Raw genomic sequence first — 16808 nt, 5'->3', positions numbered from 1 at the left:
GTGATTGAACTATCAATTTCCTTCAGCCCATCACTTACTATTAGGTTGATAATGTGTGCAACACACCTCATATGAATATACTCTCCTTCAGCAAAGCAACCTTTTGATTCATTCAAGATCCTCTGCATGTACTTAATTGCAGTGTTGTTTGCACTAGCATTATCTACTGCTATTGTGAAAACATTATCAATGCCCCAGTCAGCCAAGCAATTCTCTAAAGATTCTCCAATGTCTTCCCCTCTATGGCCCTTAACCATGAAGAAACCAATATTTTTTTTGTGCAAGTTCCGGTCATTGTCAATAAAATGGGCTGTAACACACATATAATTTTGACTGTTCTTAGCTGTCCATGTGTATGTTGTCAAGCTAACTCTTTCACAATTATCTTTCATAAATTTCCTAAGTTTCTCTCTCTCATCATCAAACACTTTCACACAGGCTCTAGTCATTGTTCTTCTAGATGGCACAACAAAATGTGGGCATGCTTTTGCAAATAACTTTCTAAGGCCAGGACGTTCACATATCACAAAAGGAAGCTCATCCTCTATTATCATCTCAGCTAAAGACTTCCTAATCTCATCAGGATCAAATTTCCAAGTAGACAAAGTACCACTACTATTACCAGCAGATGGTTGTAGTTGTAAAGTACCTTGATTATCTACTACAGGTTTGTGAGGATTCTTTTTGCAGATTTTTAGATGAGACTTCATGGAGGACGTACCATTTAACTTTGTGTCGCAGCGGAATAATTTGCTGCAGTACTTGCACTTGCCTCTCTCCTCCCCATTATCAATTTTGATCTTGCTGAAGTGCTCCCAAACATCTAATCTTGGATTAATGGCTTTTCTTTTCTTGCTTTCAGTTTCATCTACCACTGAATCTCCATCCTTGGGATCTTGTTCCTTGTCATTATTCTCCAGATTGTCATTATTCTCCAGATTTATAACTTCATGATCACAGTCATGGTCATTCAGTCGAGGTGTATCTGCAATAGTTTCTTCAGTGTCCCCCATCTACAAGATTTAAAAAAACAGCATCCCATCAGGCCATCAGAAACTAGTGAACTACTACTGCCAAGTTACCAAGTAAAGTATGTTCTTGCTTCCATGAGCCATCACTCCATCATCAGAAACTAAAATCAGAAACTAGAGCAGTAGAGCTTACATTGGAGGACTGCTCTGTTCTTGCAGCCAGAGATACTTGATTCAGGAGTCGCCCAGTCGCCTGCGAGGAGATCCTCCGGTCCTCCCGAGTCCCGACCTCCGCCACACCACCGCCGCGACCCACGAGGTCTAGGCGCGCGCCTGCGAGGAGATCCAACGGAGTCGCCCAGTCGCCGCCAGTCGCGCACGTTGGCCAGGGGATGAGAGCGAAGAGGAGTCAGGAGTGGAACAGAGGGAGTTGCCCAGTCGCGCGATTTGGCCTGGGGATGAGAGGAGTGGATCGGAGCGGAGGGAGTCGCGGCGGCTAGGGTTTCAGAGGGAGTTGCGCTGTCGTGTCGTGCGGTCTGCGGTGTCGAGGGTCGAGGCCGAGGGGAGGGGTCGAGGGGATGAGAGATGAGAGTGGGAGAGAGCTAAGCGCAGCGGTCGTGGCCTCGTGGGCCTGATGACTGGGCCGAGACGCCGAGTGATTGAGTGGAGTGGGGACGTCGGGACGATTTCCATTCCTGGTTCAACTTCGGTTCCTCGGATGTTCGGCTCGGTTTGGTACTGAAACCGAAGCCGAAGCCGAACACCGAACTTCTCAGAATTGGAAACCGACACCGAACCGAAAAACCGAAAAACCGACTATTCGGCTCGGTTTCGGTGTTCGGTTGAAAAGTGCCCAGGCTGAATTTTGGCCCATGATTCTAACTTATTGAATCGGGTTAAAATTACCCATGGGTTAACGGGTATGAGCAATGCAATCTCATACCCTTACCCGCTGGGTAAAGCTTTTTTTCCATTATCTTACCCATGGATAAAAAAATAGCCATACCCTTACCCTAATGAGGTAATTACTCATCAAATTTCGAGTTTCGGGTAAAAAATTGCCATCTTTACAGAGGAGGTGCTGGTTCATTTGTAAAGGAACTGTTTTGCTGGCACTGTTCACCAACACGGCCATTGTAAATCTTACATGCTTTCTTAAAAGCGAGGTAATCTCGAACAGCACCCATATAATCTCGAACGCTGTCATCAGATAAACATATCTAGAAACATAGTATCACAGCAATTTGCATTAACTATGGCAGCTTTCTGACATTTTCTTTTCACTACAGTTGTTCTATTAGACGACATCAATTCACTTCATCAACTAATTAAGGGAAAAGGCTAGAGTTTAATTACAAAGCAACACAATGGGGAGAAAACAAAAAAAATTGAAGACTACTTTCCCGATCATTCTTGTTATCATATTGTCCATTGCAGATTGGCTGCACAGCACAGGACCAGCAGCAAGATGTTGAAAACCCCTCCCGTTGATGCGTCACGATCTATAAGGCTATACAAGAAACTCATCTATCCAGAAAATCTTTGCAGCAGAACACCAGTGTGCTGCTGGCCAAAACCATATGACGGCATGGGTAAAGGATCAGCAAGCTCGAAGCATCTGCATCCATCAAATTGTTATCAGTTGTAGAGTTTATGTACCAGCTATATACTACTAACAAAGGATGGGTTCACTATACCATGGAAGCAGCATTCCTGCTTCTCATTGATAAAGTGACAGCATCGAGAAAAGCCTTTGCAGCTTCAGCATCATTTTCTGCAGCCTCTGCAACTCTTGCTGCTTCCTCAGCTTCTGCTATTGCTACTTCTGCCTCCGCAACTGCCTTGGCAGCAAAGGCAGCTGCCTCTTCCTTGGTCATGCCTTTCATCTTCTCCAGTTCAGCAACCACTTGAGGCTTAGTTAGCCGTTTAGCATTATTCTTTCCTGTGTTCATCCCTTCAGCAGAGGATACCTTAGTGCTTATTCCACCCAAGGGAGGTGAACTTTGTGCAATTCTGAACTTCTGGTTTACCTACAATCATGATTCAAATAGTATGCTTCAAGTCTGGCCCCACTTTTATATTTCTAAAAAGACAACCCAGGGAAGGAGGAAGGGAGAGACCTTGATTAATTTTCCGGAATTAACCAATGACTTCAATTTTGTAGATAGCAGGCGTTGAAAATCAGCAGGTGGCCAGTATTGTTCCTAAACATATAGTCAATTTAAGTTAAATCCGTCCGCAAAAGAAAAGGTAATAAAGGATTGTCTCAAGTTAGCAAAAAATCAGCAGAGATGCTCCATACAAAAGGATGAGACAATTCCCATTACAGAAAGCAGTCACCAGAAAATAAATAGCAGGACTGCTGATGTAACTTACAAAACACAAAATAAAACAAGTGAGCACACTATAAATTGATATCCACAAACCTCAATATATGCAGCAATGGCTGCCTTATTGGACCCAGAAGGCTCGTTAAGCTTCCTTATAGCTTCAAATATGAGATCATCGAGCCTGGAAAAATGACAGCCATACATAAAATCACACTGGATGACCAAGCATCAAGAAAGCAGTATGCTGAATAAAATAAAGAGTTGGACGGTAACAATTGAAGTAAAATGAAAAGAGTAATGTGGACTCCAACTGCTGAACAGATATGCTATCACAAGTAAATAAACAAAACAATAAGATATGTAGTTATGTACTAATAAACATGTTACACAAAAGTATCAACATTCATAGCAAGACAATCTCTGTAAAGAATTGAACATTAGGAAGAGCACAGCATGCGTAGAACTCAGAGGATGCGTGTGTCAACTGTCTATTCCAATTCACAAACAGTTTCCTTTTTAGTTTACTTGAAAATTTTGCTCCAGAATCCAGATGTATTGCACACACCATAGGAACAAATTATGACACTACCAGAACATCTCAAGAGGAGGCGAAAATGCTAAAACTGTTATGCAGTATCAGAAGATGAATAACAAATGTGGATACATCCAATAATGTTCCAACGTTGGCTTTACTGAACGTAATCAACTGACATGTGTTGCAGACTACAAATAGCAAGGAAGACAGATATATATGTTCGTCACTTAATCTTTGTTACCATAATGTCTAAACCATAATCACAGGGGTCAGGGTTGGGGCGCGTTCTGCAACCCCAGGGCATCATCCCAAATCAAGGGTCGGGTCAAGCAAGGTCAACATCCCGATTCTGTCTGGGTCGCCAATCCACTGTGGCAGGAGTACACCACAGATCCAAAGGGCTGTAATGAGGTACGGGGGAGAGGAGAGGAGGGTTTATGTTGCTGAGACATGGGAGACAGCTAGCGTTGAACATGACCACCAACAATCGTGGACATGACTGCACAACTTGGGGAGCAGCAACATCTGATGCAAGACTAAGCCTTCGCCAATGAAACTGGGAGCACAAAAGAGAAGAGGACATTGTAGGCAATCAATTCCACTACCACCTGGTGCAAGATGTTGGCTAGCCATGGTTGATTCGTGACTAGTAGCATTAGGTTGCCTGAGCAGAGAGAAAGCGAGGAACAAGAAAGGGAGGCTGCGTGATTGAGCATGACTGTAACACGGTTACATTAGGTGGGTAGTGTGTTGAATTTTTGTGTTGATTTTCTGTAACTATTTGTGCATGGGATATCATGGCTCATCGACCCCAAATCCAACTATCGACCCAGATTGATTGGATTCCATTGTTCCGAACTACCAACTTTGACCCATGTTAGTTTCAAAAAAACTTTGACCCATGTTTTTAGATACCGACAACCCTGAACCCTCGCCCCTCTACCCCAATCAGATTTTTTGTGACTGGTTCAAACATAGAGAGCATGTCCAACTTGTAAGTACAGTCAGGTCAACATTTATTAATCTGTTTTCTTTGCAAGAATGATTTTGTGCACATAGCCCACCATTGTCACACTGGCCTTAAGGGTTTAACATGTGCATGTGCATAGTCTTCTGTTTCTATTATGATGACCATATAATTTTACATCTTCTCATGCATGGTAACCATCAATTCAGCAGCAAGGTCCCTCCATTCAGTTTTAGCGAGCACATTTATTTGGGAACAAAGACAAACAACCTTGCTAATCTGACTGAAGTAACCCAAGTAACTCCACATTACTACTGTGTGCATACATGCACACAACAAAGAGTCATTCGCACTGGTTGCATGTATACATGCTCGCCGTAGCTATTACTTCTCTGTTACTTTGGTACAAATAAATTGAGTTGGAGAAAAAACAATTCAATGTTATGTGCATTAAGTTAACTAGTGTTTTGATGTATAGGAAAGCATCGGGAACTGTGCACCTTTTATATTTGAACATCATTGAAAAAACATGCCTTCTAAAATAAAAGGGGGGGAGTAACAATTTATATTTCATTTCCTAAAAAATGGACATGAACTTCAATAACTAAACATGTTATGAGAGAGGTCAAACTGAGAATCAAAGGAAATATATGCATGCTTATAATATGATAGGAAAATAGGCAAGCATTTGATTTGCTACAAGATCACTGCTTATATATATATTTTAGGTTGTCCTTTAATGTGCTTGTAAGTTGGAACTGTTCATGTAAACAAAATCACAAACCCCAACTCAAAATACAACTGTAAACAAATTCCTGCACTAGTTGCTGTCGAGACAGTTCAGATACCTTAATATGGTTTAAAAAGAATTTCCATTAGGGTCAACTTCTGAACTTTAATGTCTAACCAGGCAGGACTAGAATCAGAACTCGAAATCAATTTATATTGATGATTTCTATCTAGTCCCACGTATCCACATAACACATTCACCAAAAAGGAAGATGGCGAACTGAAAAGGTAGGATACTCGTAAATACTATAAGTAGCTTTGATAAAATATTTGCACCAAGTCTACTTACCTAGCAACTGACTTATCTGGACTTTCCTCAATTGCCAAAGGCTCCAAAGCCATCGCTAATGGTTCCGCTTCAATGGCTGCGTCATGAGCGTTGTCCATATCCTTGCCATCTATGTCCATTGGCTCAGCAGTAAGCTTAGGCACCACGCGCTTGCCTTTCTTCAACGCCATCCTTGCCTTCTCTCTAGACCCATAACCTCCTGCGGTGACGCTCAAGTTGCGCCACTTGTCCTGCATAAATAGACCATACCGATGATTATTTGTCCTCGACGATATAGACATTCAAAGAACTTGGAGACTAAGGCCTTGTTTAGATGCGAAAAGATTTTGGATTTCACTATTGTAGCACTTTCGTTTGTTTGTGGTAAATATTGTCCAATTATGGATTAACTAAGATCAAAAGATTAGTCTCACGATTTACAAGTAAATTGTGCAATTAGTTTTTATTTTTGTCTATATTTAATGCTTCATGCATGTGCCGAAAGATTCGATGTGACGGGAAATCTTGAAAACTTTTTGGTTTTCGGGGTGAACTAAACAAGGCCTAAATACATGTGGTGTCCAAAAAAAACAAATCAAAGTAATGGTGAACAAGATCTCCACATGCAAGTGATCACCCAAGTAATCATCAAGACCTAACAAAGGCCTCCAATCTCTACATGGAATGAAACAAGGGGGGGGGGGGGGGGGGAGAGCTTTTGGGGAGCATCATGATGATATGGCTAGAAGTTCCTGACATCCCAGATTACTCTCGAGCCGCGCCCTCAAACTCTATGCAATCCCTACTACCAACCACCTAAAATCCCGATCTAGAACCAAATAAGGAACACGCCAAGCTGTTCAGGTCGTCCAAAACCGCAATTTCCTTTCATTCAATTTAATAACCTACTAAAAAAGACTGGAGATTTCCTCCATGCTCCCCCCAGCTGATCGCCAAAAACCCACCACCGCCCACCCTCCCCGGCGATCCGAGCGTCACCTTGAGGTCAACATTGGAGCGGAGGCGCAGGAGCTCGCTGAAGTCCGAGTCCCGGAGGATGGTGCGCCACTTGCCGGGCCCGTGCTTGGCGACGCCGGCCTTGAGCGCGGCCTCTTCCTCCGGCGTCCAGCGCTGCTTCGGCGCCCCCATCCGCTGCAAATCGAGACCAAGGAACCCTCACCGGAGGATCCAACCGCCTCGGGCGCGCGCGCGCGCGCGAGGAGTTCGTTGATCGGGGGGTGCACGCAGGGAGGCGGTTCGATTTCGATCCGGACCGGAATTCCAGGCGGAATTCCGGTGCAGGATCCGGGGGCGGCGGGCGTGTCAGGGGGCGATCGGGGACAGAGGGGAATCGTTAAGAGGGGCGGCGGCGAGGGTTCTAGGGCAGCGTAGAGGCACGAGATGGAGAGGAAGCCATTGGCTTGTTTTGTTGTAGAGAAGAGGTGGTGGAGGACTGGAGGTTACGAAGGCGAGGGGATTAATTGCCAGGGGTGACGGTGGCGTTGGAAGGAAGCCAGCCCTCCCTTCTTTCTCGTCATCATCAGATATTCAGATGCAGTAACAAATATATATATATATATATACATACATATATATATATATATATATATATATATGTAAATAAATAAAATAATATCGGGGACGAATTGCCCACTGACAGTGTGGTCCTACCGGCTTATGCCTTTAGACGCTCCATTTGGTTTCTAGCTGCACTTGGATCCCAAGGGATTTTGGAAATCTGGAAAGAATAATTCTAATAGCTTTATTGAATTTCGAGTTTTCAGAATTAAAATCTCTATAAAATCTAGACCGTTTAAATAAGAATCTAGGATCATGGGATTTTCTCTACTCGGATTCTTAAGCAGTGTTTGGTTATAAGGATTTGGTGAGATGGGCCGGACGGTTTGAGGCTGTTTGGATGGGGTCAGCCAAGGGGTTGGGTCATCCCACCTGGAATATTTTCGAGCATATTTGGCTGACTCCCGTCTGTCAAAAGAGCATATTCGGCTGACTCCTGTCTGTCAAAAGAGCATATTCGGTTGACTCTCGTCCCTCAAAAAAAAAACATATTCGGCTGACTCTCGTCCTTCAAAAAAGGCATATTCAGCTGACTACCATCCCTCAAATCTAGCGGACAGAGACAGGGAAAGTGGAATGGCCGTCACAAGCGCATGCGCTTGAGGAGGAAGAAGAGGCACGCGCGGCTGAGCTCCGAGCCTGCTGGCGCCGGCGCGTGGGCGAGCTCCAGCCGTATGGCCTAAGGTCGCGAGCGGGTGACACACTGGCCCGAGGTCACAAGTTGGCAATGGCAACGCGAGCAGCTAAGCAGGTGGCCATGACGTGTGGGCGAGCAACTCGATGACCGCAGGCGGCGTTGCGAGCAGCTGGATGCCCAGGGGCACGCTCGCGGTGGCTCGACGGTCGCGAGACAGCTCATGTCAAAAGAACGAAGAAGAAAGGATAAGGAAGAAGAAAAAAAAGGAAAAAATTGATGAATAAGTAGGTCCTATGTATCAATGGCTCATCCCACCTTTAATATTCTAGAACCAAACAGAAAATAGAGTCACTATATTCCTTCTCAATCAAAACAACAAATGAGATCATTCTCCTCCTAAAAACTGAGACGTGTTCCATCTCAAATCAAACCATACCTTAAACTCCATAGAAAGACAATGGGGCCTTAAATAGGGGGTCTCTCATTCTCTCTTGAGTCGGCCTTGTTTAGTTCCCAAAAATTTTGTAAAATTTTTCAGATTTCCCGTCACATCGAATCTTTAGACGTATGCATAAAGTATTAAATATAAATAAAAATAAAAACTAATTGTACAGTTTTGTCGAAATTGACGAGATGAATCTTTTGAGCCTAGTTAGTCCATAATTGAACAATATTTGTCAAATACAAACGAAAATGCTACTATTACTATTTTGCAAAAATTTTTGGAAGTAAACAAGGCCTAAGCCTATAGGTCTGTTAAATATACTCAATAGTCAATAATCATGGCTCAATTGGCTGGGCTCCTCTTGGTTCTAGCTCTATTTTAGAGTGATCGAGAAGCCGGCATCGGAGAAGCGGCTCCTCTCAATTCTTAGTTCATTTGAATAAGCGAGAGAGAAAACAGTTTTAATGAACAGTAGCATAAAACAGTGCACGAGCATAATCAGTACATGAGTTGAAAGAGCTGAAGCCCAGGACCTCTTCCCAAACGCCTTCACAATCGACATAAACGTGCGGTGCAATGGGTGACAGGTGCTGTTTGTGCCTTTGAGGAAGTTTCAAAAAAAAAAGGTGTTGTTTGTGGACGATATATGTGGGATTGGCTTCCGCCAAGTTTGCTCATATTTAGGCCTGGTTTAATTCTAAAAAAATTTGCAAAATTTTTTAGATTCCTCGTCACATCAAATCTTTAGACGCATGTATAAAATATTAAATATAGATGAAAATAAAAACTAATTGTACAGTTTGGTCGGAATTGACGAGATGAATCTTTTAAGTCTAGTTAGTACATGATTGAATAATATTTGTCAAATACAAACGAAAGTGGTACTATTCCTATTTTGCAAAATTTTTTGTAACTAAACAAGGCCTTAGCATCCCTGGCACCGGCACGTATTTGCACCCGTCTAAGATAAATAATTGGGTCAAAGTAAAATATCTTAAATTTAACTAACTGTAAATAAAAGATTAATATTTATAATATAAAATAAATATTATTAGATTTGGCATGTGATGTACTTTTATACTATATATATACTTATTTCGTGTTATAACATTAATATTTTTATCTATATTATTAATCAAAATTTAGACACATCAACCAAGAATAAAACTAGAATTGCACTTTTTAGGGCACTCACAGTGCAAGACTCTATTATAGAGTCCGAGACAATTAACTATATATTATTTATGGTATTTTGCTGATGTGACAGCAATTTATTGAAGAAAGAGGTAGAAAAAATAAGACTCCAAGTCTTATTTAGACTCTAAGTCCACATTGTTCGAGATAATAAATAACTTTAGACTCTACGATAGAGTCTGCATTGTGAGTGCTCTTAAGGCTAGTCTCAATGCATATTTCATGAGAGTATCATGCACATTAAATAAGATGCCACATAAGCAAAATTGCTGACTTGGAAGGATCATTAAATGAAAGAGTTTCATCGGATGAGAGAGAAGTTTCATCCCCATAAAACTCATGTAGCTCGGTTATCTAATTTATAAAACTATGCATGAGACTGGCCTAAGGACAGAGGTACGTGCTTGTTGCAACTGCCCACATGCATCTACTATTCTCAGCGAAAGAAACACAAGCAACCACGGTTGTTTTAGAATCAAGGCCGAGCAGGGCCATTGAATTCTACTGGCTCCGTTTGCAAAAGAATGCAATTCTAGTTACGTTCTTAGTTAACATATCCAAAGTTTGATCAAAATATAAATAAAAATATTGATGTTTATGATAGTAAATAATTATAGCACGAAAATATATCTCATAACTAATCTAATCTATACTCCCTCCGTCCATTTATCGAAGTTATTTTAGGGCCGTATCCAATGATCAAGGAAAAATTAATTCGACCAGTGAAAAGAACTGTATGCAGAAGGTTGAATTAATTAGACCAGTGAAAAAAACCACATGTGTTTAGAAAAAGGTAAAAATAGTGATTCCTAACTTAGATGATTTCAATTCTTCAAGAATTTTTTCAGTAAAATAGCTCGGATAAGTAGACTGAGGAAGTAATAAAGAGGCAAGTTCATCGAGATTTTTTTTCCGCTAAGATTTTTTTTCCATTTACGTATAATCTTCCATATTATGGCAAAATTTCAAGAAATAAAAAAAAATCACATCCAACGATACCCCGCACGGCCAGAGTTAGGATCGGCCACGTCCAGGTGCTCCGCGCCGTCCTTCCGTCGTAGAAAAAAATTCTACGTAAAAAAAAGAGTCCGGGTCTTCCGTACCTAAAAATAGTAAAATAAAATATGGAAAATAGAAATAATAAGGAAAATGACTTCGTACAAAAAAAAAAGCCCGAGTCCTTCCGTAGTAAAAATTTCTACATCAAACCAAGGGGTTCACAGCGTAATGGCAAAGGTCATTGGTTGGGGGCTCCCACCCAGGATTCAAATTCTGGGTGCGGCACTTTATTCTCGATTTATTCCAGCATTTTCCGGCGCTACGCATTAAGTGGTAGGCGACGTGCCCGTCGACATCGATACGCCTGTGGTGACTTCGTGAACTTCAAGATTTGCTGGCTCAATCCTTCGAAGGTGCTCATAGGGGTAGGGTTTGCGTACGTGTGTTCATAGGGGTGAGTGTGCGTGCGTGTTGAGTGTCTGCGTTTTACTGTGTAATCTCAAAAAAAATCTACATCAAAAACCCAATCCCCCCGCACCTAAAAAAAAGAAAAAAAAATTAGGGGAAAACAGCGCAATGGCACGAACGGGAGAGAAACACGTGCTAAGTGGCCTATTATGAAGGTATAGATTTTTTTCTGATGTAAACTTAGATACACGTGCGTTCACAATCTGTGAGAGAAAGAAGAGCCACTTAGCGCTGAAGATCATGGCTCCATAAGAAATTTCACTAACAAACAAATATACAAGAGGGGTAAGGCCGGTGGTCGCAGCATGGTGGTGATGGTGGCCGAGACGATGTGGGCACCACTCGACGGGGCAGTGGGAGGCAAAGTTGAAGGTGGGGCGTCGTGCTAGAGTAGTCGACAAGAGCCTTGTGGTTAGGATAGGGCGGCGTGGAAGGTTGAGGGTAGTGATCTTATGTTAGCTGCTAACCGTGGGTGTAGAAGACTAGTAGAGGGGGTACGTCAGGCATTATGCGCAAGCGAGACAGGTGAAAGGTCCTAATATGGCTAGAGGAGGGGGGTGAATAGGCTATTAAAAAATTCTACAAACTCACTAGAGCAAGAGGTTAGTAAATAACAAAGCGAAGCTTTTTGCTCTAGCTCTAAAGAGGTGTTTGCAAGCCACCTATCCAACAATTCTAGTTGATATAATCTCTAGACACACAAGAGCTATGTCACTACTTACACTAGAGAGCTACCTAAAGTTTCTATACAAGTAAGTAAGCTACTCTAATTTGCGGGAATGTAAAAAGAGATGGTTTGATCTTTATACCGCCACGTAGAGGGGATGAACCAATCAATAATATGAAGTCCAATCACCGGGAGAAATCCAATGAACAATGACAATGGAGACACACAATTTTCTTCCGAGGTTCACGTGCTTGCCGACACGCTACGTCCCCGTTGTGTCGACCAACACTTGGTGGTTCGGTGGCTAAGAGGTGTAGCACGAACCTTGTTCTCACTAGAACACCACAAGAACCAACCCACAAGTGAGGTACACTCAATGACACGAGCACTTTACTAGAGTTACCTTTCGGCTCTCCGCCGGGGAAGGTACAAGACCCCTCACAATCACCGGGAGATGGCCACGAACAGTCACCAACTCGTGCCAAAGCTCCTCCGCTGCTCCAAGCCGTCTAGGTGGCGGCAACCACCAAGAGTAATAAGAAAACCGCAGCTAGAACGATCCCCAAGTGCCACTAGATGCAATCACTCAAGCAAATGCACTTGGAATCACTCCCAACCTCACAAAGATGAATAATCTATGAAGAAGATGAGTGGGAGGAGTTTGCTTAGGCTCACAAGAATGTCAAGTATGCTAGAATGCCAAGAGAGTGAGCCCCAAGCCGGCCAAACACGTATATATATAGCCCCTCAAACAAAAAGAGCCGTTGGCTCTTCCACTGGGCAAAACACGGGGTCACCGGACGCTCTTAAAGGGGCACCAGACGCTCAACACCAGCGTCCGGTGCTCCAAAACCAGCCACGTGTCGCCTTTTGAAGTTCTCGTGTTAGAGTCTAATGGTCACCTGCAGTGCACCGAACGCTGAGCGCGTCCGGTGCACACCAGTCTTAAACACAGAGAGGTCTGCAAAACGCGAGGTCACCGGACGCTCCAAGCTGCGTCCGGTGCTCACCAGACTTAAACTCAGAGAGCTCTGCAAAACGCTCAGGTCACCGGACTCCCACCACCGGATGTGTTGATGCAAAATCGATCTGCAAACACAAAGGGCTAATACCCGATTCAAACGTTAAGGCGTGCCAGCCGATTTGACCTTACTATCGGCAAAGGTGATAACTCGAATACTTTAGTCCTGACAACAGCGATGCGCCCGGATGTCACGGCTAAGAGGTACTCACGCGGAACTTGAGAACACGCCGAGCTTAAGTCGACGAATTCCTAAGAACTCGTAATAAAAGGGAAAAAAGTATGACGAAGTCGTCGAAAAGTAGATGCTGGAATATGAGTAAAAACGTGTGTTTAATTGATTGATTGATAGATTTCAAGGCCCCAGGGTTTATATTTATATCCTGCTCAAAGAGCTACAACTAAACGCGACTAGAATTCGAATTCCAAATCATACGAAATCCGTACACAAAACGACTTAAATAAATAAGGAAATAACAAAGCTATCTCCCGTGACAAACTAAAATTCTTCCATAAACCGATCAGCAGTTTCCGGACCCCTCCTCCGTATCATCGGCAGACTCCTTGCCATAGTCATCGGCAGACTCCTCCATTATAGCTATCGGCACAAACACATCACTGCCTGCAGACTTAGTCACATTCGACCTCTCCTTCATCGGCAACCATCCTCATCGGCAATTCATCTTGTAAACAGCATACTGCCACTTTATCCTGCCATCCTGGACACGTACCCAAAAAACGGTGTCAACACATGCCCCCCAATTTCGGAGTATAAAACTGTTAATGCTCTGAAATTATTTGCAGTAATGATGCCTTCTTCCTGCAATTAATGCTCCTAATCTGGTAACCGACAACCTCAATCTGAACAACTCTGATCCGCAGATTCCTCGAAATCCCCAACTTCCTAAGCGGGCATTTCTCTCTCAACCGTACATCGGCAATAATACCGTTACAAAGATCTGCCGATATACTCACCAGGACGTTTGTACAAACGGCTACCTCCCCTTTATTCGCCCATCGGCAATATGACCGTTATAGAACGCTGCCGATGGACCGACCAGGAGATCTCGCACAGTAAAATATCTTCAGATAATGACCGCTTCCCATCAAATCACCTGCGCAATCCCTTGATTACCGTGCGAACAGTTACCATATCTACCTGAGTACCCTCGGATTTCTCGGAGGCGGCAAAGAGATAAGTCAGATTTGCCCTTGCCCATTTTGTCCTATAAGTAGTTCCTTCTCGGCTACTCCTTCCCCATCACATCATTCCACCACCCAACTTTACTTTTCCAGCGGCGGCGCCATCCGAAACTCTCCAAAACTTCCGACAAGCACTCCTCCTCATCAACCCCGGTGCCTTCAAACACTTTCTTCACAGCAAGATGGCCATTGGCTTCGTCGTTCCTGAGGTCAGATCTCCATCTCGTCTCCTGTATATTTTTTCTCGTATCCCTGTTCATCCGTAATTCATTTCACTGAATATCTTCCTTTTCCTCTTTCTTTTGTATTTCCTTTACACCCAAAATCACTAGGAATTGTCCAACAAAATTGTCATCCCTACCGATCAACCACACCTTCAATGCCTCGGCCCTCTAGGGGACCCAGATCCAACCGACCTTATCAACGCAGAAACCAACAGGATCCCCTTTAGAGGTGAAAATTTTTCTTTAGATCTGTGGAAAGACACCTTCCGCTCTTGGCCCAGCCCTACCGTAGGGTGGAAAGACTGGTTCTTGAGAGTCAGCAATTCTTATGAAGTCCAGTGGGGTGAAAGGAAGCTAGCCCAATGCATCAGGCTATCTATTGCCGATATGCACAGGAACGAGTCGCTGTTGATAGCTGCGTCTCATTTTTGGTCAGATACCCTTAATGCCTTCGTCTTTGGCCACGGCCCTGTTTCTCCCACTCTTGCCGATGTAGCTATGCTCACTGGTCTGGACGTGTCTTCTGCTGATAGCACCCACTTCTTTGATACCGCTCCTAGTGCCAAAGTGGAGACTCGCACTATCGGCGGTTGGTCAGGGTACATTCAGAAGTACCGTGTGAAGGGGCCTGTCACCATAAAGGAACAAACTACCTTTCTGAACATGTGGCTGGACAAGTTTGTATTCTGTGGTCGATCGGCAGGACCGACTTCTGTCTATCTATCGGCAGCAGAGAGACTGGCTAACGGTGGCCAATTTCCTCTCGGCCGATACTTGCTTGGCGCTGCTTACCATCTTCTCCATCAGGTAGCCCAGAAACTCCTGCTTGGTCAGTCTATCGGCAACTTGGGAGGCCCCTGGTGGTTTATTAACATGTGGCTCAATCTGCATTTGCACAAGCGTCTTGACTTCAACTTATTCACACAGCATTTCCCAAGAGATATAGCCGAAAATCATGTGTTAGGCGAAGAGGAATCGGCAACACGTGCCCCCCTGAACTTTGGCGAAGCTGCCATAGTTCTACCTGGTTCAGAGAGTAATCCGGATCAGATCGGCCGATTCTTCTAGACTCTGTATGAGGGATTGGCCAGGGATGAACGACCATGGTTGGCTTATGATGACCCAGACAGTATGCTCCCTCTAACCTTCAATCCATTTGATGAAGCTCTTGACAGGGATAATGAGGTGATGATGGCAATTGTGACTCCCAGAGCCATACCAGTGAATTTCTTTGGTAGCACAAAAACATTTTCCCAGCCTATGAATTTTACAACCCATCGGCATTAGCTCGCCAGCTAGCTTTCGGCCAGTTGCCGATTGCACTTCCTTATACCGATGTGATAAAACCCAGAGAACCCATCAGCAACTTTCTTGAGTGGATTCGAGTAGCCCAACTACCACCAAATGCCGATACAGATGTAGATCTGTCAGAATGGGTTCCAGCCGCCTTTATTACTCAGGCATACAAGCTATGGTGGGCAGAATGGAAAGAGCATCTATTCTGCAGATCGGCCCTCTCATACCGCGGCACGATCGACCCCGAATACGAAGTCCCCGATGACACCGTAAGCATTTCAAACCGATGTTAACTATTTCCACCGGTAGCTTACCCTTGTATTCCTTTTGCAGGTTGACAACATCCCCCCATCGGTTAGCAGGAGTGGCAAGCCGATCGACTTGTTTCCATCTGGCCCGATCTCCTCAATCGGCCACAATGCTCCCACTCTGGCTTCCGTCGTGCATCGGGGTGTGCACCTCAGAAAGTCACCACCAAGAGAACTCAGACATCACCTACGGTAGCTGCTTCCACTCTGGCGCAGGCTTTCAAGGCAATTTGTCAAATCCTTTTCTTTCACACTGACCATTTTTATATCGGCTATATCTGTGCTTATAAACCCCTTTTCGTTGTTGCAGCAAACCGGTGCATCGGCAAAAGCCAAGCGTCGAAGTACCGATGCCCCCCAGTCTAGCCAGCCAAAGAGAAAGGGCACCAAGGGTGCTAAGGCTGGAACAAAGCGCCAGAAAGTGGCAACTCCCCCTCCTCCTCCGGTGTCTCCAATTCCGGTGGAGTCTTCTCCTTCTTCTCCAGAAGTCCAGACACAGCAAGCACTGTCTCCCCAACCAATGCAGGAAGCACCACAGATGGAAGAACTCCAGCAAGCAGAACCTCAGTTAGAAGCACCCCAATCAGAAGACGTGCCGGCCGCCGTAGGCGATCAAACTACCGACCAAGCAGGCTCAATCATACTATCGGTAGTTTCCTCACTTCAGACAAGTATCATCCCTCCTCAAGGTAACGTACTCCCCTCAAAATTACTGTCGATGAGCTTCTTCTTCTCAATCTCATAACCTTTTCTGTTAACTTTCAGCTGATATTGTTCCATCGGCAACACTTGCCGATCAACCTGTAGCTCCATCGGTATCTTTGGCCGATCAACCTGCAGTTTCATCAGCACCTCCCAGTCAAAGGCAAGAAATCGCCTTGAAGCAAGTAAGTCATCTAATTTTCCAC

General features: G+C 44.0%; 1 protein-coding gene across 1 annotated transcript; it reads right to left on the bottom strand.

The window, feature by feature from the left end:
* On the bottom strand, positions 2139–7376 carry LOC8082166 (single myb histone 1). Its single transcript, XM_002455819.2, has 6 exons — positions 6860–7376; positions 5882–6111; positions 3398–3482; positions 3092–3175; positions 2669–3001; positions 2139–2589 (listed from the first exon to the last, which is right to left on the bottom strand). Exons 1-6 carry the CDS (start codon positions 7007–7009, stop codon positions 2572–2574), a joined length of 900 nt encoding a protein of 299 aa, XP_002455864.1. The 5' UTR covers positions 7010–7376; the 3' UTR covers positions 2139–2571.

The sequence above is a fragment of the Sorghum bicolor genome, chromosome 3, assembly GCF_000003195.3.
Source record: "Sorghum bicolor cultivar BTx623 chromosome 3, Sorghum_bicolor_NCBIv3, whole genome shotgun sequence".
Classification (NCBI taxonomy): domain Eukaryota; kingdom Viridiplantae; phylum Streptophyta; class Magnoliopsida; order Poales; family Poaceae; genus Sorghum; species Sorghum bicolor.
This window is presented reverse-complemented; position numbering and strand designations above follow the sequence as displayed.

What these genes read in the sequence shown, in the direction of transcription:
- LOC8082166 (XM_002455819.2), bottom strand. Translation starts at nt 7,009, where the DNA reads ATGGGGGCGCCGAAGCAGCGCTGGACGCCGGAGGAAGAGGCCGCGCTC. An exon ending in GCTCCAATGTTGACCTCAAG is followed by an intron (nt 6,112 to 6,859) that starts GTGACGCTCGGA and finishes CTATTTATGCAG; the next exon opens with GACAAGTGGCGCAACTTGAG. An exon ending in CCAGATAAGTCAGTTGCTAG is followed by an intron (nt 3,483 to 5,881) that starts GTAAGTAGACTT and finishes TCATTTTTCCAG; the next exon opens with GCTCGATGATCTCATATTTG.